At 33.0% G+C, this 21,419-nt stretch overlaps 6 protein-coding genes across 6 annotated transcripts; 3 read left to right on the top strand and 3 right to left on the bottom strand.

The window, feature by feature from the left end:
* Nucleotides 1-3,836: 3,836 nt before the first annotated feature.
* Nucleotides 3,837-7,281, bottom strand: LOC125828522 (uncharacterized). Its single transcript, XM_049507818.1, has 2 exons — nt 7,219-7,281; nt 3,837-4,658 (listed from the first exon to the last, which is right to left on the bottom strand). Exon 2 carries the CDS (start codon nt 4,632-4,634, stop codon nt 4,077-4,079), a length of 558 nt encoding a protein of 185 aa, XP_049363775.1. The 5' UTR covers nt 4,635-4,658; nt 7,219-7,281; the 3' UTR covers nt 3,837-4,076.
* Nucleotides 7,282-8,272: 991 nt separating this feature from the next.
* LOC125828518 (zinc finger A20 and AN1 domain-containing stress-associated protein 5-like) lies at nt 8,273-9,050 on the bottom strand. Its single transcript, XM_049507815.1, has one exon. It carries the CDS (start codon nt 8,942-8,944, stop codon nt 8,459-8,461), a length of 486 nt encoding a protein of 161 aa, XP_049363772.1. The 5' UTR covers nt 8,945-9,050; the 3' UTR covers nt 8,273-8,458.
* Nucleotides 9,051-10,849: 1,799 nt separating this feature from the next.
* Nucleotides 10,850-12,866, bottom strand: LOC125828515 (uncharacterized). Its single transcript, XM_049507812.1, has 3 exons — nt 12,785-12,866; nt 11,067-11,884; nt 10,850-10,940 (listed from the first exon to the last, which is right to left on the bottom strand). The coding sequence occupies exon 2, from the start codon at nt 11,870-11,872 to the stop codon at nt 11,171-11,173; it is 702 nt and encodes a 233-aa protein (XP_049363769.1). The 5' UTR covers nt 11,873-11,884; nt 12,785-12,866; the 3' UTR covers nt 10,850-10,940; nt 11,067-11,170.
* Nucleotides 12,867-13,267: 401 nt separating this feature from the next.
* LOC125828498 (protein PELPK1-like) lies at nt 13,268-14,674 on the top strand. Its single transcript, XM_049507795.1, has 2 exons — nt 13,268-13,771; nt 13,886-14,674. The coding sequence occupies exons 1-2, from the start codon at nt 13,268-13,270 to the stop codon at nt 14,672-14,674; spliced, it is 1,293 nt and encodes a 430-aa protein (XP_049363752.1).
* A 1,439-nt stretch (nt 14,675-16,113) lies between these two features.
* On the top strand, nt 16,114-17,439 carry LOC125828501 (protein PELPK1-like). The gene is made up of 2 exons (XM_049507799.1): nt 16,114-16,698; nt 16,813-17,439. The coding sequence occupies exons 1-2, from the start codon at nt 16,126-16,128 to the stop codon at nt 17,437-17,439; spliced, it is 1,200 nt and encodes a 399-aa protein (XP_049363756.1). The 5' UTR covers nt 16,114-16,125.
* Nucleotides 17,440-18,896: 1,457 nt separating this feature from the next.
* On the top strand, nt 18,897-20,222 carry LOC125828500 (protein PELPK1-like). Its single transcript, XM_049507797.1, has 2 exons — nt 18,897-19,481; nt 19,596-20,222. Exons 1-2 carry the CDS (start codon nt 18,909-18,911, stop codon nt 20,220-20,222), a joined length of 1,200 nt encoding a protein of 399 aa, XP_049363754.1. The 5' UTR covers nt 18,897-18,908.
* Nucleotides 20,223-21,419: the final 1,197 nt, after the last annotated feature.

The raw sequence follows: 21,419 nt of genomic DNA, 5'->3' as shown, positions 1-21,419 counted from the left end.
AGACAACATATCAACATAAAATTGTTCACTGTTTTAATACTACATATATATTAAATTTACTCTCTTTTTTCCGCTGCTATTTTTTCTTCTTTATTACCAATTTTCAACATTTTTTGGTTATCCTCACTTGCAACTTCTGACTCTCTTATCTTCTCATGTTGAATTGTGTAATTTCCATAATTCAATTTCCTATTGTGAGATTTCATTTTTGTAAGTTGGTTCATAAATAGCATTAAGAAATGACCCTTTAAATTCAAATTTTAATTCTGAAATTGATTTCTACATTAAAGTGATGAATGACTTTCCATATCATAACTTTCAGATTCTTCCATTATGAGATATATGATTACGATTAAAAGCAATATGAATGTATGCATTTATCAAGAAAATGATAATTTAATTATTGAAGGACTTAAGAACTTCAAATTCTACCATTATGTAATTAAAATATTTATATTTGATCAAATTTTAATTTATTAGAGAGGCAAAATGGTAATTCAACTTTTCACTTTGGAGCTTCCTACTTATTATAATACTAGCTTTTGGAAACGTGCGTTGCACGTTTGTCCCTTGTAATTACTACAAGATGACTATATACTTAAAAATTTGAATTTCAAAATAGAAAATATACTTGTATTGCATGCTAGTTATTATAAATATTTGTAAATGATTTAAATATAGTTACAATATGTATGAATAGTTATTCATAAAATTAAGTAATCAAAAGAGGAGTGTAACACCAAATTAAAGCTTAACATCAAATGGACAATCTGACAATCATATCAAATAGTTTTAAGAAATTGTAAATTTCACATGAGTTATTAGTTGCGAAGATCTCACATAATGTTTGAAGAGAATATATAAAAATTTATCAATATCCATTACATTATTATAGCATTACAATAAATTATACAATTTCAGAAGTACATTATGTTCATCCCACAAAAATTCGAAAATAAAATGAAATAGAGTAGACTAAAAACAATAAAATAGCTAATGAATTGTAAAGCTTTTAAATTATAACAAAAATTAAAGAGAGAAATAGTTCCAGTTTAAAAGAATAGAAGAACTTCTTCAATAACTAACAAAAACATAAATAGATCTAATTCTTTTTTATTGCATATGTGATGAGCAATTACATCCATCAACAATTATACATTAGAATAACAAAGTGTATGCATTAACAAAAAGTGACTGTGATGAGCAATGTAATTACATCCACCAATAATCATTCATCAACAATTATACATCGGAATAACTAAGTGTATGCATTAATACAAAATGATTTTGAAAACAATTTTTTGGTATGTATAATTACAAGTTTGGAATTATAAAAGTCATTTAAAAATTGATGATATACATAACATCTATGAGAATTAGATTGGTTACAGTTGGGATATGTAAAGTTTCTGACTAAAATCTAAATATGTATGCCATATTAAGATGTATGGTAATTCAAAGGACGTTTTTGTTCTTTAATGTTAATGGATATTTCAGTTTTTAAAGGATATAATTTACATTTTTTTTTTTACCCTCCCTAGTTGCTCCCACCCATTTTGCTCCCTTGGTGACTTGAACTCACAACCTTCGGGTTGGAAGTGAGGGGTACTTACCATCCGAGCAACTCCCTCTCGTCGGATATAATTTATTGTCTTTTGTTGTTACGAAACACTTCATCTACCGAACTTCATTTAGGAATAAAAATAAATTAAATATTCCGTGAATACTTCATATACCGTACTCCATTTTAGAATAAAAACAAATTAAATATTCCGTGAATTAATTCTACCTAGAAATATAATGGATTAATACCATATAAGTATTATTTAATATTTTATTAATTAGTCTTTTTAATAATATTTAAATTTAGTGAAGGGATAAAATCATAATCCAACTTTAAAGTTAAAATCTTCCCACTTATAATAATAATAAATAATAATAATAATAATAATAGTTTCTGGGCTCACCCTCTGCTCGTGTACCTATATCAATCAATACACTTTTTTTTAAAAAAAATATAAAGATTATTAATAATATTGTTTTATGTTTTTTTTTTTTGATAAAGAATAATATTGTTTTATGTTTTAAAATTAAAAGAGTATATACTCCTTAAAATGATGAATTTTAATTTTTCTTAAGTTCACTAAATGGCATGTGTGAACTTTATGTGTCTTGATTTATTTCATTTTTTACATATGAATTTAGACTAATTGGCAAGTCTTTGAATCAATGAGATTTTTCATCCAAATACTTTTTTTCTAGATAGAATAAATGAAATAATAAAGTTCTAAATTTAATCAATAAAAAACATAACGTTACAGAATACAATAATATTTACCAATACATTTTTCTTCTTCAACGCTTCCTCTTCTTTCCGTTATTAGGGATATTTATTTACAAATCACACCATGATTTTACTGTCATACAAGTAGTAAACCATTTATAAATTCTAAAAAATATATATTAAATATAATGCATGCTAATTTTTGTAGATTTAATTATGAGAAAAAAACTAATTACATGAGTTATTCAATTATCTTATCCCATAACCTAGAGTGTAGAAGAATTACATAATGCAGTAGTATTATGCATACATTGACATATATCATAAACACCGACATTAATTCAATTACTACAGGATAATCAACTTGTTATAACAAACATAATCTTTAAAAGAAGATTTGTACATCACATGTAAATGAAAAATTTGTTTTCTTTTTCATTGCCATTATTCAATTTACCTTCTTTCAACCAAAAATTTGAATGTAACAAACAATGAACTAAGTAAAAATATGCAACATTGAAATGAAAAATAATACTTACCAAACAACAAATAAATGTCTATGCCGCCTTTAACCTTCTTGAAGAATTCATCGAATACACTGAAATGACTAATATTCTAATCCAGATATCTATATTCTCCAAGAAACTACTGTCAATAAATTAACGAAACAACATACATATTCTTGCTCACACAAATAAGTTTGTTTTACCTCATGAATGTTTAGCAGACTTTTTGTCCAAACGAAAAACACTCTAGAATTATTTCTCACTTGTTGCGTTAAAAACATAAAATTTCGATTAAAGAATGAAACAAAACCTGTAATATGAGTTCTATCTATATACATATATAACTAAAATTTATTGATCAAGAGAAACATGAAAAATTAGAAGTATAATTTTGTGAGATAAATCAACTCACATGCTATTGTCACCCAAAATGAGAAGACAGCAAAATAATGTATTTTGTGGGAAAAATTATGTATATAATTTTATCAATGGAAACTCTTCAAATTCTTTAACTTAAAATTAAATAAGAGATGTTTTGAAATGTTTGGACTTCATTTATTTGAATGACTTTTTATCCTCCATTATATCTTTATTACTTTAAAGTTTATTATCTAATTATTTATTAGAATATACTTTTACATTTTTTATATTTTAAAAAATAGAAAAAATATTTAAGTGAAGGGCAAAATGGTAATCCAACTTTGAGGTTAGGAGCTTCCCACTTATAATAATATATGATGATATGATATATGATATGATATACTCTCACAGTCCTCAAGGTTTCTGTGAAATCGAACAGATAGTGTCTTCAACAAGGCTTATATTCACAATTTTCCAGCAGCAGCAAAAGTAAGTTCATTGGTGAAGCCATTCAAGATGAAGGAAAGTAGAATGTCTACACATTCAAACTGCAAGGGTAAAGTATTTTGCCATTCAAGATGAAGCATAGAATGTCTACACATTCAAACTGCAAGGGTAAAGTATTTTGCCATTCAAGATGAAGCATAGAATGTCTACACATTCAAACTGCAAGGGTAAAGTATTTTTTTAAAGTAAAATTTCCATCTAGGTAACATTCTCACAAAGAAGTTCTAGGATAACTTAGTTATTGCATCTACTATAGCTAACAAAAAGTTCAGAAAGAACGATTCATGATCGGTGTCCTCTTTTCCATATGATGACATTCGAATTGCCAACAAGTGTTCAGCGTAAACTCACCTCTCACGTTTAAAGGAGGGGTCGGATACTAGCACTGAAGAAGCCTAATGTAAAGTTTGATTGTTAAATCATGCTGAAATGCCTCTGGATTCAGCTTCGAGGTACTTGCACATCCGTTCCATTACTTCTCTTCCCTTCGCGCTGTTTGCCTGAAACTTGTCCACACACTTCTGTTCTATTTTCTCTGCCATTGAAGCCAGTGCTGATAAGGGCTTAATCCTGATACTCGTTTCCTGCTTGCAGACGGTCCATAACTTTGGATTATCTGGATGAGGGTCATATCTGATTTTCTCCTCCACTTCAATGTACTTCTCCAGACTAATGTTTCGAGTGGAGAGCTGCATGGACCGAGATTGGGCATCAACAACAGTTGATTCTACACAGTGACAGATGTCTTGACGAATGATTTTGCAGAGGAACCATGGTCCTGGTGCATGGATAGTTATGGCACGAGTCGTGTAAAGCTTCCCTGAGCTGGAATCAAGCTTGTGGTTCAATGTGTCAACTTCGAGGATATGCGATAGAATGCGCTTGTTCTCAGGATCAGCAAACTTGCGCCAGGATGCAGAAGTTACTCTTTCCCATGGGTGCTTATATGTGTGCTCTTGTTTATACGCTCTAACCATCTCGTAACTTCTGATTTTCCAAACCTGAACAATAGAAACAGTAAGCAAATCAGGCAAACAAATGTCTATTGACAATGTGAGTTAGCAACAAATGAATCTAAATGTTTTGAGCTCAAAATTTGCTTAAACACCATTCTACCAACACATTTGCATAAAAAGTACCCAATCTTAGAATCAAGTATATTATTGGCACAGGAATTTCCAAAATTACAGTTTTACGATTTTAGGAAAATATGACCACTGATATTTTATTTTATTTTTGATAACCGTGGTGTCTGGGCTAGCTTGCGCGCACCTCGGCTAATTCCAGATATGACCGTTGATATACTCTCTAGAAGAAGTTGAAGATCTTGTAACCCATCTGTTTATAGTATATACAAGAGACATATCAAACCAAATAAACAGGAACTTATTTTTAGCAGGTTGAAACTTGAATGGCACAGCTCTTCTGGCTGCAACATCACTCAACCTTTATTCCATGTTGTTTAACACTAAATGTGCATTAACTTGCAAAGTATCCCAAATATATAGAGAAAGAGAACTCATGGAGTTCCCAATTAACCAGCTTGAGTATGTATAATCTAATTCATTTACATGCACAAAATTAGTTCCCATCCCACCAAAATACAAAAGATTTGGCAAAACAAATAGAGACATCATAGAGGAGTCCGTCACCAATCCAGCTTCTTAGGTGTATACTCTTATAGACAACATTAAATCACTTCAACTGAAGTTCAAAACTAGTAATTCTCCTGAAAGTGCACGGACCCCTCCTCCCTCATTCTTTTCTACTCTCTCCCACAACAGTGGATATGCACTTATTCGTCTTTAAACACAAAAATATCCTCCCATTGAAAAGGGAATGTGCCTTTCACACCATTAGAGAATTTGTGGAGGATCAAAGAATTAGGTACATAAGCCCCTTTATCTGTACCATCACTCATAGCCTTGCAGTAACATTTTATCAAAAGCAACATACTGCTTTGAATGAAACTCAATTACCTTTTCAGGTGAGCAACACACTCGGTGATCCCATTTTCAGGCTTCTAGCAAGAAGTATTTCTCAACCAATGACAAATTATGGCCTATAACAGTCGCACAAGTACACATTTGAATGTATCTAAACTAACTTGGTTTATTCAACTTGATAATCAGTGATTAAAAAGAATGTGTGTTAGTGTGTGTGTATGAGAGACAGCACCTAGAAACCAAAAGAGGGTTCTTAAAGATATTCATACCCCATATCAAGACACTAAAGGAAATCTAATTGCATGCCAATTTTTCAGAATACTTCATTACAGAAGCTCAAGCAGCTATTTGATGTAAACATAAAGATCTAAAAGGCTGTCGAGGAATGATTTGATTCCACAAATCAATCTCAGTGGCAAAGATAAACTCCAAAGAAAAAATTTAGTTATCATACATCCTATAAGCAAAATTAATCATTTGACATCAGCATTCCGGCAAGTACAAAGTACAAAACCAAAGATCACATTCAATGAAGGAACCTGGCGTGTTCTAAAAAAGCACACATTGGTAACAAAACACTCAAAGAAATGCAAATAGACAATCTTTTTTTATAACTGAGAAATCACCAAGGGAGTGCTACATAATTCAAAACTCGAAGGATAATGGGCCGACCCTCCACACCAAGGTCGAACCCGTGATATGCACCTAATCCACACATCACAAGAAGTGATCTTACCACTAGACAAAGACCTGGGGCTCCAAGACAATCTTTTTAAGTAGAATTTCTTTACAGCAGCTGGAATAGCTACTTCATCTAAATCATGTCTCCACAAATCTAATGATACCAGCCGCCCAGATGAATAAAAGATCAAATTTTACCAAGAAATCCAAAGTGCTTCAATAAACCACAAGAGTACAAATTAAAAATCAAAAATTCCTCCACAAAGTGTTCTAAAAAATCGCACACCCGCAACAAGACAGACAAAGAAACACAAACACAAGCCAACCTTCTACACCAGCTGACATAGCTACTTCATCAAAATCATGCTTCCAGAAATCTGATTGTACCAGCCGCTAAGGCATCGAATAAGCACTTTGATTGATATAAGAATCTAAACTTGAGCAAGAACACAAATCAAATATCAAACGAAATCTTAGTAACTCAATTGGTTGACTACCTCAACTTTCACCTTTAGCAAAGGTTCAATTCCCCCACCTTGTAATCCCCTCCTCTGTTTCCCCTTCCCCTACCCCAATAACAAAAAAAAATCATCTTTTTTAAGAAAAAATCAAACATTTAGAACTGAAACTCAAAAGGGTCTTGAAAAATTCCCACACCCTCATCAAAACACTCAATAAAAACACAAAAACATGCCAATTTACATACAATTTCAAATACAACAACTTCTTGATCTAAACAAATCCATGGGGTCAAACAAATCAATATCAGTGTCATACCAACAAAATCAATCAATACCTCAAAATCTTAAATCATTGGGATCAACACTATCAATTCCTTATTTTTTTGGTTTTATTTCATTTAATCACATTTCATTATAGCACTAATCACCATAAATCAAAAAAAGGGTATTAATCAAAGATAAAAAAAACTGACCTTTTTGTTGGAAATCAAGCGCCCACAGAACTCAGAAGAGAAAAGTAATGGAAAACCGCTGCTGCCCTACCTACTATAATAGTGATTTCCATTATTGTAAGAGTTTGTTGTGCTATTTATAGAAACTAATTTCGTCACTATGAAGTATGTACAACCTTTAAGACCAAGAGTACAACTAGTGAAGCGGAAATATTAAAACTGTGAAATTTTGCTCATATTGTTTGCCACGTGGATAGAAGAGTAATGTTTTTGCAAATATTGTTGAAAAAATTGAGGAAAAAAAATATTGAAATTGAAGTTAAACCATTGTTTTGGAATTAGAATTTATTCAGATTTTTTTTTTTGGAATAATATTTTAAGTTAAAATTAAAATAAGGAAATGTTCTTTCGCACTTTGGGTACAAGATCAAAAATTTTGTTCGAGTTGAATAGATGAAGATGAGAAGGTGAAATCTCCTATAGAAAGAATGATTGATTGCTTGAATGTCAAACCGTAAATCTCATTTTTTGCTGCAAAAGTAAAGAAAAACAAAAAAGATAATCGCGGATTAATGCGTGGAAGAATTTCATTTTTAGTAATGTCACTAAACTAAAACGCCTTAGTGGTAGGTTTAAGAGTTTTCTAACTTCATTTTAAGTATAAATAAAACATAAAAGTATGTAATTATATCAAAGAATGTATAAGAAAATCGTTTTTTATGAGTAAATTAAATTTAGCAAACATAAAAATTTAGCGCTCTCTATGGCTACAATTTGATTATTTGCGCTCTTGAAAGATGATTCAACATTGCGATACAAATATGAATCAATTCAACTTCATCCCTCTCCTACCACAGTATTTACATCGCGCATGATTGTTAACAACACATTTTCCTATTCGAAACCTTTTAATCGCCTAAGAGAAACTCGATTATCAATTACGATAAAAGCTCAAATTTGAAACCTCTCATAAAGAAAAGCTTTTTCTATAGTCCCATCAATAAGAATAATAAATAATTTTCATGTGAGAAAATGACACAAGTACAACGCAGCACAAAGTTAAAGCAAAAATATAAAAACCAAAAAAAAAAAAGAGAAATTTCCACTAACTTATTTTAATAATTTTAATAACTTAAAAATGACAACAATACCCTCATCCATTCATCAAATTTACAACACAACACCCCACCCACCACCCTTGACTGCTTCAACAACTTTGAAAATACCAAAAAAAAAAAAAAAAAACTTCAAATTTCCATTTTTAAACTTTGAGAATTTTTGCAGCTTTCACCACTGGATTTTCCTTAGCAATCGCTTCACGACCAGCTGCTTTGTAATCGTAACTACAGTCATGTCGATCGGAATACCTATGCTCCGAGCAGAACACTTCCCCGCACCGGCACCGGAACGGCATCAATCCGACTTTCCTCCGGCAACCTATACCAGAACATCTGTTTGCTTCTCTTTGCCTCTTCACCCCTGTTTTTCTACCAACCAGATCCATACTTTCCGGCGATGCAGCTGATGTAGATCTCGATTGATCATCCATACTAGAAACCTTCAGATCTACTCTCTCCGTCGACGATCTATCAGCACGCTTCAGATCTGAGATAACCGCAACTGAGAGGTGCGTCGTCGTCGTTGTAGGAGGAGACGGTGAAGGTACCGGTAGAGTTGGGGAGCATAGAGGGATGGATTCCGGTACCTTCAGCTCGGTTTCTTCTTTCTCTCTCTTCTGCGCCGCCATGATTGAGAGATTTCTAGAGAGAGAAAATGGAAATGAAATGGGAATTTGGGGTGTTGGGAAGTGTTTGGATGAGGAGTTTTAGAGAGAGAGAAATGGGAAAAAAAGGAGAAGTATATTATAAAGGAGAAATTAGAGATAAAGTCGGTAAAAGGTCGGCCATATAGTTTATTCACGTACTTTTTCTTTTCTTTTTTTTGGAAAAAATCAAAATTATCATATATACATTTTTAAAATAAAATAAAAGTTCGTTGTACTTAACTTATACTCGAAAAAAAAAGTTGAATCAAAGAATGTAAGCTTTTGTTATGTGCGGAATTTGAATGACAAAGGTGTATTATACATGTATTTTGTGTTGTATATACAATTAAATGAAAGTTCATGTATAAATTATTTTTGTGAATTCGAGATAATTATTTAAAGTAAAAATACTTTTATGGTAGAATGAGAAAGTAAGTTAATCGATTTGATTTGATGCATGCACCATCAAAATAATAAATAAATGTGTATTATTAAGTTTGTAAGTTGTAACTATAGTTAATTTACATAATTTTGCACATGTTAAATTAGAATTTTTAGAATGGAAAAGTGTTCATACTCCATGTGTAATTGTTCTTGTGTCTAGATAATAGTAAAATTGAGGGCCATAAATAAGTTTGAGAGTTTTCGAGGTTCATGGCTTTAGATTATTTTTTATTTTTTTTGACAAGGGAAATTTGCAATCGCTGTCCTTTGAGTGCGCACAAGATAAAACCCCTGCTCCTATGTAATAGCTCGCAAACCACATAGGAAAGGTAACCCGCACTAGGCAAGTCCGGTGCGACGAGTTCAACCCAGAAGGCAAAGCCCCTGCTTTCGTTGGCAAGGGGTTTCGAACTTGAGACCTCCAACATGAAAGTCTCAAGCCCAAACCACTGGAAATCATGACTTTAGATATTACTACCATTTGAGCAAGCTTCACTTGTCGCGATTTTATATTCAGAAACCTTTTAGCTATTTGTTTCTTCTTCTTGTGTTTTGACTCTTATGTTGAACTATTTATCTACTTTGTTTCAAATTGTTCACAAGAGAACTTACTAGAAGAGGAAAATGAGGTAATGCAAATAAGGATGATATTGAGTCTATACATATAAGTCGTTAGGTTCACGGGATAAGGTGGACATTAAACTTGGTGTTATGTGGGATAAATTAGTTCGAGGATTATAATCTGTAATCCCGAGATAACTTAGTCCATGAACCAAACGACCCCTGTCTAAATACATTTTTTTGAACACTTTTAAAGAACATGGATATCCCTTCATAAATTTCTCTTCTCAAGGTTGCTCAACTCAACAGTACAAAGAAAAATGTTTGAATTTAACTTTTCAACACTTTTGCTGCATTAGCATATAAAAGGAGCTAATGACAGTTCTTTATGAAACATGTAGGGTAATGCCACTAGGTAGAAAGGTTCAAAACCATAAATCATATGTTGCTCGAGCTCTTCAAAAACATTGTGGGATGTGTCAGATCCTCCAAAAGTAGTACATTTCTGGAGAGTCCAAGCAACGAAATCATGGTCTGAAGTTGTGTCACAAGCATCTTATTTGCAGAAATAATTGAAGTAATCACTCTGATTAGGAATTACTTCTCAACATGATATTCTATAAACTTCAAGACATAATGAACAAGTAAAATAAGCACGAATATTTCAAAGGGCTGGAAATTTTCACCAACATGGATATAGTAAGAATCTACGAAAATTAACAAGACACGAACCAGCCAAGAATCCAGATAATATCCGTCCAAACATATTCATCAACTGATTCTTTCAGCATTGTGAGATAGTAACGCACTAGCTTTTTGTGAAGAGAGCAGATTATGGAAGCAAATTATTCAAAATTTGTGTTTAGAACCAAGAAGATACAGCTTTAGGCATTAAATCAGGTACTTGATAAAGTTGAGCGCGAGTCAGCTTGTTTGAGGAAACCTTTTAATAAAGATAACAGACCCCGTCCACCTGAACAATAGTACCACAAAAACGAAAATCAATTCAATTTTTCACATTTCTATGTATTGCTTTAAACAAACCATGTGAAAAAAAGTGACTCTACTAAAATAAAGAGAGAGTAGAAGAGAGCCTTACCACATCCAGTTGATGAACTTCCTCCTCTATCTGCTATGCTATTAACAGCTAGTGACATATTCCCCAACGGACAATCGATGAAAGCACAAAATGAGACCCTTTAACTAATTCCCGACCAGTTTAGACCAATAATTTAGATTACTCAGCTCCAACTGGCTATCAGAATCTCGCCAAAATTTGATAATATGAAGGCTCTCTTCTTCAGTTGATCTTTGAAGGATAATTCGAGATGCATAACCCTTCTTTCTCATCTCAAGACATATTTCTGAGGGTTTATTAGCAGTAAGCGTGACCATATATAACCAGCCCTTCTCTGACAAAAGATTGTCAGCAGCAGGCAGTATTTTATCAATAACGCTTCGACCATTCTCCCCTCCAGCCCACGCCGAAGTGATGCCTTCAAAACCAACTTCGTCTTCAGGTGTAGGAACATAAGGAGGGTTCACAACCAGCACATCAACTGATCCTGCCAATCGCTTCTCAAGTCCAGATGTAATATCAGTGTTTACCAACTCTGCATAAACCCCATGAGCATCCATGGTCTCACGAGTCACCCTTATTGCATGAGGGTTGATATCTGTTGCAATATAGTATGGAACAAATCCTTCGTGTCCAAGCATAACAGCAAGTGAAGTAATAACATAACCACTACCACAACCAATTTCCATACAAATTGAGGGTTTGTGTTGTAACAAGTTAGTTCGATCAGCTAATAAAGCATCGACCAATGCAAACGAATCATCACATGGTTCATAAACCTCAGGATGTGAACTCACAAGTGGGATTTTCGCAATTCTTGAAAGCATCTTAGATAACTCCTGCCAAATTAAAACATGCTCATAAGGCCTTACCAACAGAGGCTGTTGACACACCTTTCTATCATCTACCACAAATGCCCTTCCGCAGGCTGCAAATTAGCCAAGCCTGAGCACAGGGCCAGGTTTAGTATTGCGGCAGGGGGGAGAGGGTTGTAGTTTTAGACTACTAGTAAGGACAACAAGACAAAACACTCCTACGTACTAACCTACTATCTTATTTCATACCCTCCACACCTTAGATAAGTAAGCTGCAAAACTGCACCAAGTCCTGTATAATCACCTCTCCCCAATATCCTTCAGTCTATCTCTACCTCTCCTGAATCCATCCATAACCAACCTCTACACAATTCGATACAAGCAATAATAATTTGATTCTTGATTTATGGGTCGATACAAGTTGAATAAAAAGGCAAACTTGGTATCTAATGGATATGCAAAGTTGATACCTACAACTAGAAATTCATTCATTCTTGATATAGGGGTGTGAATTCAAGTTACATTAAAAAAAAAATGTAAGCTTGTCACTACACAAACAAGGCGGCTCAACCCTAAAGCCACTAAACGCCCAGAAAATAAGACCTTCAAAATTACAAATCCACCAAAGAACCAAAAACACCCCAAATTCATTTAAAAAAAGGAAGCTCAAATACGAAAACAGATGTTCAACCAAGAGGTAAGATTAAACGAAGAACCAAAAGCACTGAGCAGACAAAAGATGAAGGAGATATATACATAAAAAGAGACAACCAGATCTGATTATGCACATATTTGATTCAATTTTAACTTATGGTTCAATAAAAGTTTATTAAAAAGGCAATCTTTACATACTTGATATATGGTATTCATTCAAATTGAATAAAAAAGTAATCTTGGTACTCAATGAACACAAAAATTTAATACCTGTGATTTGCTGAAACCTCAAAAAAAATTGGAACTTTCAGTATTTTGCTAGAAACAAAAGATTTGTAAGAATTTCAACAAAAAAAAATCGGTTCTTTGTGCTGAAATAAAATGGCGATTGAAGAAGGAGAAGGGAAGATAGTTAATTGTCATTTAGACATACTGAAGTTTAGAAAATGTTCATTTAACCCCCCTAAAGTTTGGATAGTATCTTATGGGACCTTAGAACTTTAAAAAAAAGTTTGGATTAATTTTATAAAATAATTGAGCCAAGAAAAGGTGTATGAATTGATCATGGCTTTCCATTATCTCAAAAATGTTAGTGGAACAGCAACAACCAAATATGTTTGGATTATTTTAAGTATCTAAACTATCAAGTAACTTTCTTAGTTTAGGCTATATAAACTCCTAGTTACTCTATTCTCAAATATACAAGAAAAAGAAAAAAAAAGATTATCTAGGCTAAGAATCAAAATCTTCTAAATGGGAAGTCAAATGAAGAAGCAATGGCTTCATTTTGCTTGTGCTTTGGCATTTTTCTTGATTGCCACATGCACTATGGCATATTCACCTTATTCTTATGAATTATCAGATTCAACATACACTAAAGTACCAACCACAGAAGTCAAAAGTGAAGACTTCAAGGTACCCTCAGAGTCGGAAAAGGAATATAAGGTGTCATTTTTGCCGAAAAATGATTACTTTAAGAAGCCATCAGTTCAAGAAGACGACTACAAGAAGGCGTCATATGTTCCAGAGGTACCCTCAAAGGCTAAACCAGAATATAAGGAGTCATTTTTTCCAAAATTTGACTACTTTAAGAAGCCATCAGTTCAAGAAGACGACTACAAGAAGGCGTCATATGTTCCAGAGGTACCCTCAAAGGCTAAACCAGAATATAAGGAGTCATTTTTTCCAAAATTTGACTACTTCAAGAAGCCATCAGTTTCAGATGATAGCTACAAAAAAGAGTCATATGTTCCAAAGGTACCCTCGATGGCTAAACCAGAATACAAGGAGTCATCTTTTCCAAAATTTGACTATTTCAAGAAGCCATCAGTTTCAGATGATAGCTACAAAAAGGAGTCATATGTTCCAAAGGTACCCTCGATGGCTAAACCAGAATACAAGGAGTCATTTTTACCAAAATTTGACTACTTCAAGAAGCCACCAGTTTCAGAAGATAGCTACAAAAAGGAGTCATATGTTCCAAAGGTACCATCAGTTTCTAAGGAAGAATACAAGGTACCTGTTTTACCTAAGAATGACTACTTTAAGAAGTCATCAGTTCCAGAAGATAGCTATAAAAAGGTGTCATATGTTCCAAAGGTGCCCTCAGTGCCTAAAGAAGAATACAAGGTGCCTTCTTTGCCAAAAAATGATTACTATAACAAGCCATCAGTTCCAAAAGATAACTACAAAACGGTGACATATGTTCCAAAGGTGTCCTCAGTGCCTAAAGAAGAATACAAGGTGTCTTCTTTGCCAAAGAATGATTACTACAAGAAGCCATCAATTCCAGAAGATAACTACAAAAAGGTGTCATATGTTCCAAAGGTGCCCTCACTGCCTAAAGAAGAATACAAGGTGCCTTCTTTGTCAAAGAATGACTATTACAAGAAGCCAACAGTTCCAGAAGATAACTACAAGAAGGTGTCATACGTTTCAGAAGTACCCTCAGTTGCTAAACCCGAATACAAGGTGCCTTCTTTGCCAAAGAATGACTACTACAAGAAGCCATCAGTTCCTGAAGATAACTATAAAAAGGTGTCATTTGTTCCAAAGGTTCCGTCAGTGCCTAAAGAAGAATACAAGATGCCTTCTTTTTCGGAAAACAACTACTACAAGAAGGCATCACCTTCTCCATCACCACCACCTCCATATTATTAAATTTCCATCTTTCATGTTCAACATGTTTCAAGGAAGTCCTCCAGCTCAACATATATAACTCATAGAGTTCTCATATTATGAGTTCTATCTCAAAATTTGTAATTCTTTATTTGTTTTATTTTCCTTTCCCGCTTCGAGTTGCAATTGTTTTGTTATTTAATTAAATTATATTGTATTTTGAATATTTCCAAAAGATTGTTAATTTCAATTAAATACAAGTTCTTTTTATTGAGAGTTTATTTAGTTTCATCTATTTTCTTCCAACATCTGCCAATTTCTTCAATTAAATTTTAATAGAACAACACTGGAAAATAACAACCATCAGATACTTCAAAAATAGGTAACTAAAGGATTGAGTGATTCCAAGAGACAGAGTGCATTTCCAGATATATTACTCGAAAGAATTGTACAATATGTCTAATCGTAAAATGCATTTTATTTATTTTGCAGAAGTTTTGAGCTTCAAGTAGAAATTTTTTAAAATCGGAACTTCTAAAATATGTTGAGAATCTTAAAAAATAAATCTTTAAAAGGATTTGATTGACTTAATTATCTATTTGGTGGGGTTTGATCTTAGGAAATGGAGTAATCTCTCAAAGAACACCTTTTTCCTGGAAATAATGGACCATACACGATGCAAATTTAGAATAATCTTTGTCATTATTTGAATAACAAATAATTAAGCCAAATCAAAAACACTAAATATATTACATTCAAAACAATAGCTTCCAATTTTTCCTGTTTGTATCAAGAACTAATCAAACCTAAGATATTGTTATTCTTTGTAATGAAAAGTATGTATGGTACTCGCAAGGATAAGAGAGGACAAAGATCGATTTATCATGCCAACACTTTTTCAGTCAAATTCGTCGTATTGGACTTGTCTAGAGCAGTTTACATCTCATATATGGTTAGTAAAATATCACATATGAGTGGATTTATTCAGTATGCTCCCGAAGAGTAGAACCTGTGAATTTCTCCGAAAATTTCCAAAAAAAAAAGTATTAAAAAAAAGTGAGTGTGGTTCCACGATATGGATTATAAGTACTCATGCTAATCAAGTACATATAACTAATTAATGGACACCAAATAATGAACAATATTTGTTAGGTCTACACATATCTCAAACTTTTAAAAACAAATTTAATCAAATTTTTAACATTACAGCAAAAAATAAAAAATAAAAAATAAAAAAAATCAAGAACAACATTCTTGGAAGTCAATAAAAAATTGGAATTAAATATTGAAAATAAGTGAGTCCAGCAACTGTGTATGAATTGTTCATGGCTTCCCATTATCTCATAACCTTAATTAGTGGAGGAGCATTAACCAAAAAAAGGGAAAATCACCTTCTTAGTTATGTTATATAGACTCTTAATTCCTCCATTCTAAAACACACAAGAAAAAATAAAAACAAACCAATATCTAGCCTAAGAATCCAATTCTTCTCAATGGGAAGCCAAATGAAGAAGCAATTTGCTTGTGCTTTGGCATTTTTCTTGATTGCCACATGCACTATGGCATATTCACCTTATTCTTATGAATCATCAGATTCAACCTACCATAAAGTACCAACCACAGTAGTCAAAAGTGAAGACTTCAAGGCACCCTCAGAGTCGGAAAAGGAATATAAGGAGTCATTTTTGCCAAAAAATGATTACTACAAGAAGCCATTAGTTTCAGAAGATAACTATAGGAAAGTACTGTCCGTTCCCGAACAGGAATACAAGGTTCCATTCTTGCCAAAGAATGACTACAACAAGAAGCCATCATTTTCAGAAGAAAACTACAAGAAGACGTCAGATGTTCCAGAGGTACCCTCGATGGTTAAACCAAAATATAAGGAGTCATTTTTTCCAAAATTTGACTACTTCAAGAAGCCATCAGTTCCAGAAGATAACTACAAGAAGGCGTCATATGTTCCAGAGGTACCCTCGATGACTAAACCAGAATATAAGGAGTCAATTTTTCCAAAATTTGACTACTTCAAGAAACCATCCGTCCCAGAAGATAACTACAAGAAGGTGTCATATGTTTCAGAAGTACCCACAGTGCCTAAATCGGAATACAAGGTACAATCTTTGCCAAAGAATGACTACTACAAGAAGCCATCAGTTTCAGAAGACAACTACAAGAAGGCGTCATATGTTCCCAAGGAACCCTCGATGGCTAAACCAGAATATAAAGAGTCATTCTTACCAAAATTTGACTACTTTAAGAAGCCATCTGTTTCAGAAGAAAGCTACAACAAAGTACCATATGTTTCAAAGGTGCCCTCAGTTTCTAAAGAAGAATACAAAGTGCCTTCTTTGTCAAAAAATGATTACTACAAGAAGCCATCAGTTCCAGAAGATAACTATGAAAAGGTCTCATATGTTCCAAAGCTACCCTTAGTGCCTAAAGAAGAATACAAAGTGCCTTCTTTGTCAAAGAATGACTACTACAAGAAGCCATCAATTCCAGAAGACAACTACAAAAAAGTGTCATATGTTCCAAAGGTGCCTTCAGTGCCTAAAGAAGAATACAAGGTGCCTTCTTTTCCAAAGAATGAATACTACAAGAAGCCATCAATTCCAGAAGATAACTACAAGAAGGTCTCATCTGTTCCAGAAGTACCCTCAATGCCTAAACCAGAATACAAGGTGCCGTCTCTGCCAAAAAATGACTACTTCAAGAAACCATCACCTTCTCCATCACCACCACCTCCTTACTACCATGAATCATCTTCAACACCTTCTCCATCACCACCTCCTCCATATTATTAAATCTTCATTTTTCAAGTTCAACATGTTTCAAGGAAGTCCTTCTCACGCTCAACATATATGAGTTAGAAGGCATGTTATCAAAATTTGTAATTCTTTATTTGTATTTTGAATATTTCCAGAGGATTGTTTATTTCAATTGAATACAAGTTCTTTTTTATTAAGAGTTAATGTTGTTTTCATCTTTTCTTCCAGCAATTGCCAATTTGCTCACTTACTATTAATAACAAAACTCTGGAACATAACAACCATCAGATATACTTCAAAATTAGGTAACTAAGGATTGGATGATTTCAAGAGACAAGACTAGGGTGCATTTCCAGATATATTACTCAAAAGAATCGACACAATTCGTCTAATCTATTAGAATGGGAAAGAAGAAGAAAAACGGTCTGTATTGTTATAAACATACCATTCTTGAAAGATAAAGAAATAAAGCGAACCAAGTAGTGAATCGTTTTAATCAGATAAAGAGAAATTGGGAGATAAATGTTATATTATTTATGATAAAATGTGCATCTGATCTTATATTGCAGAAGTTTTGAGCTCAAAGTATGAAACTTTTTAAATCCTGAACTTCTAAAATAATATTTTGAGAAGTTTTAAAAAATAATTTGATTGATTCAATTATCTTTTTGGTAGGGTTCAATCCTATGAAATGAAATAATCTCTCATAGAGCACTTTTTCCTATAAATAGACCATACACTACACAAATTTAATCTAAGTCATAAGTTTCAAATAACAGACCCTTAACTAAGCCAACCCAAAAACACTAAATATATGGCGTTAAAAACAATAGTTTTTATTTTTTCCTAGTTGTATCAAGAACTAATCAAACCGAAAATATTGTCATTCTTGATAATGAAAAGTATGTATGGTACTCGCAAAGGTATAAGAGAGGCTAGAGATCGATTTCTTCTGTCAAAGCTTTTTCACTTGATTTGTCACATTGGGCTCGCATAGAACAGTTTACATCTCATGTATTATTGGCAAGATATTTCATATAATCAATTTATCCAATGTTCATCCGAACAGTAGCAACTGTGAATTTCTCTAGAAATTTCCAAAAAAAAATAAGTATGGTCATGATGTGGATTATAAGTCAAGTACATATAACGAATGGACACAAAATAATAAACAATATTTGTTAGGCCTACACATATCTCAACTTTTAAAAACTAATTTAATCAAAATTTTAATATGCGAACAAAAACACGAGAACAAAATTCTTAAAATTCAATAAAAAAAAATTGGATTTAAATATTGAAAAATAGGCAAGTCCAGCAACTGTGTATGAATTGTTCATGGCTTCCCATTATCTCATAACCTTAATTAGTGGAAGAGCATTAACCAAAAAAAGGGAAAATCACCTTCTTGGTTATGTTATAGAAACTCTTAATTCCTCCATTCTAAAACACACAAGAAAAATAAAAACAAACCAATATATAGTCTTAGAATCCAATTCTTCTCAATGGGAAGCCAAATGAAGAAGCAATTTGCTTGTGCTTTGGCATTTTTCTTGATTGCCACATGCACTATGGCATATTCACCTTATTCTTATGAATCATCAGATTCAACCTACCATAAAGTACCAACCACAGTAGTCAAAAGTGAAGACTTCAAGGCACCCTCAGAGTCGGAAAAGGAATATAAGGAGTCATTTTTGCCAAAAAATGATTACTACAAGAAGCCATTAGTTTCAGAAGATAACTATAGGAAAGTACCGTCCGTTCCCGAACAGGAATACAAGGTTCCATTCTTGCCAAAGAATGACTACAACAAGAAGCCATCATTTTCAGAAGAAAACTACAAGAAGACGTCAGATGTTCCAGAGGTACCCTCGATGGTTAAACCAGAATATAAGGAGTCATTTTTTCCAAAATTTGACTACTTCAAGAAGCCATCAGTTCCAGAAGATAACTACAAGAAGGCGTCATATGTTCCAGAGGTACCCTCGATGACTAAACCAGAATATAAGGAGTCAATTTTTCCAAAATTTGACTACTTCAAGAAACCATCCGTCCCAGAAGATAACTACAAGAAGGTGTCATATGTTTCAGAAGTACCCACAGTGCCTAAATCGGAATACAAGGTACAATCTTTGCCAAAGAATGACTACTACAAGAAGCCATCAGTTTCAGAAGACAACTACAAGAAGGCGTCATATGTTCCCAAGGAACCCTCGATGGCTAAACCAGAATATAAAGAGTCATTCTTACCAAAATTTGACTACTTTAAGAAGCCATCTGTTTCAGAAGAAAGCTACAACAAAGTACCATATGTTTCAAAGGTGCCCTCAGTTTCTAAAGAAGAATACAAAGTGCCTTCTTTGTCAAAAAATGATTACTACAAGAAGCCATCAGTTCCAGAAGATAACTATGAAAAGGTCTCATATGTTCCAAAGCTACCCTCAGTGCCTAAAGAAGAATACAAGGTGCCTTCTTTGTCAAAGAATGACTACTACAAGAAGCCATCAATTCCAAAAGACAACTACAAAAAAGTGTCATATGTTCCAAAGGTGCCTTCAGTGCCTAAAGAAGAATACAAGGTGCCTTCTTTGCCAAAGAATGAATACTACAAGAAGCCATCAACTCCAGAAGATAACTACAAGAAGGTCTCATCTGTTCCAGAAGTACCCTCAATGCCTAAACCAGAATACAAGGTGCCGTCTCTGCCAAAAAATGACTACTTCAAGAAACCATCACCTTCTCCATCACCACCACCTCCTTATTACCATGAATCATCTTCAACACCTTCTCCATCACCACCTCCTCCATATTATTAAATCTTCATTTTTCAAGTTCAACATGTTTCAAGGAAGTCCTTCTCACGCTCAACATATATGAGTTAGAAGGCATGTTATCAAAATTTGTAATTCTTTATTTGTATTTTGAATATTTCCAGAGGATTGTTTATTTCAATTGAATACAAGTTCTTTTTTATTAAGAGTTAATGTTGTTTTCATCTTTTCTTCCAGCAATTGCCAATTTGCTCACTTACTATTAATAACAAAACTCTGGAACATAACAACCATCAGATATACTTCAAAATTAGGTAACTAAGGATTGGATGATTTCAAGAGACAAGAGTAGGGTGCACCTCCAGATATATTACTCAAAAGAATCGACACAATTCGTCTAATCTATTAGAATTGGGAAAGAAGAAGAAAAACGGCCTCTATTGTTATAAACATACAATTCTTGAGAGATAAAGAAATAAAGCTAATCAAGTAGTGAATCGTTTTAATCAAATAAATAGGAATTGGGAGATAAATGTTACACTATTTATGATAAAATGTGCATTTGATCTATATTGCAGAAGTTTTGAGCTCAAAGTATGAAACTTTTTAAATCCAGAACTTCTAAATTAATGTTTTGAGAAATTATAAAAAATAATTTGATTGATTCAATTATCTTTTTGGTAGGGTTCGATCCTATGGAATGAAATAATCTCTCATAGAGCAGTTTTTTCTTAGAAATAGACCATACATGACGTAAATTTGGATTAATCTGAGTCAATAAGTTCCAAATAACAGACAATTAACTAAGCCAATCCAAAAACATTAAATATATGACGTTAAAAACAATAGCTTCCAAATGTTCATGTTTGTATCAAGAACTAATCAAACCCAAGATATTGTTATTCTTAGTAATGAAAAGTATGTATGGTACTCTAAGAGAGGACAGAGGTCGATTTATTCTGCCAATGCTTTTTCAATCAAATTCTTCATATCAGACTTATCTAGAACAGTTTGCATCTCATATATGATTTTCAAGATATTACATGTAAGCAAATTTATTCCGTGTGCATTCGAAGAGTAACTGTGAATTTCTTTGAAAATTTCTAAAAATAAAAATATTTTTTTAAAAAAAATTAAGTGTGGTGCCATGATGTGGATTATAAGTACTCGTGCTAAACAAGTACATATAACTAATGGACACCAAATTAAATAATGGACAATATTAGTTAGGTCTACACATAT

This window comes from Solanum verrucosum, unplaced genomic scaffold (assembly GCF_900185275.1).
Source record: "Solanum verrucosum unplaced genomic scaffold, falcon-dt-bn FXZP01000273.1, whole genome shotgun sequence".
Lineage (NCBI taxonomy): Eukaryota > Viridiplantae > Streptophyta > Magnoliopsida > Solanales > Solanaceae > Solanum > Solanum verrucosum.
Note: the sequence above shows the minus strand (reverse complement) of the source record. Positions and strands in the feature narration are given on the sequence as shown.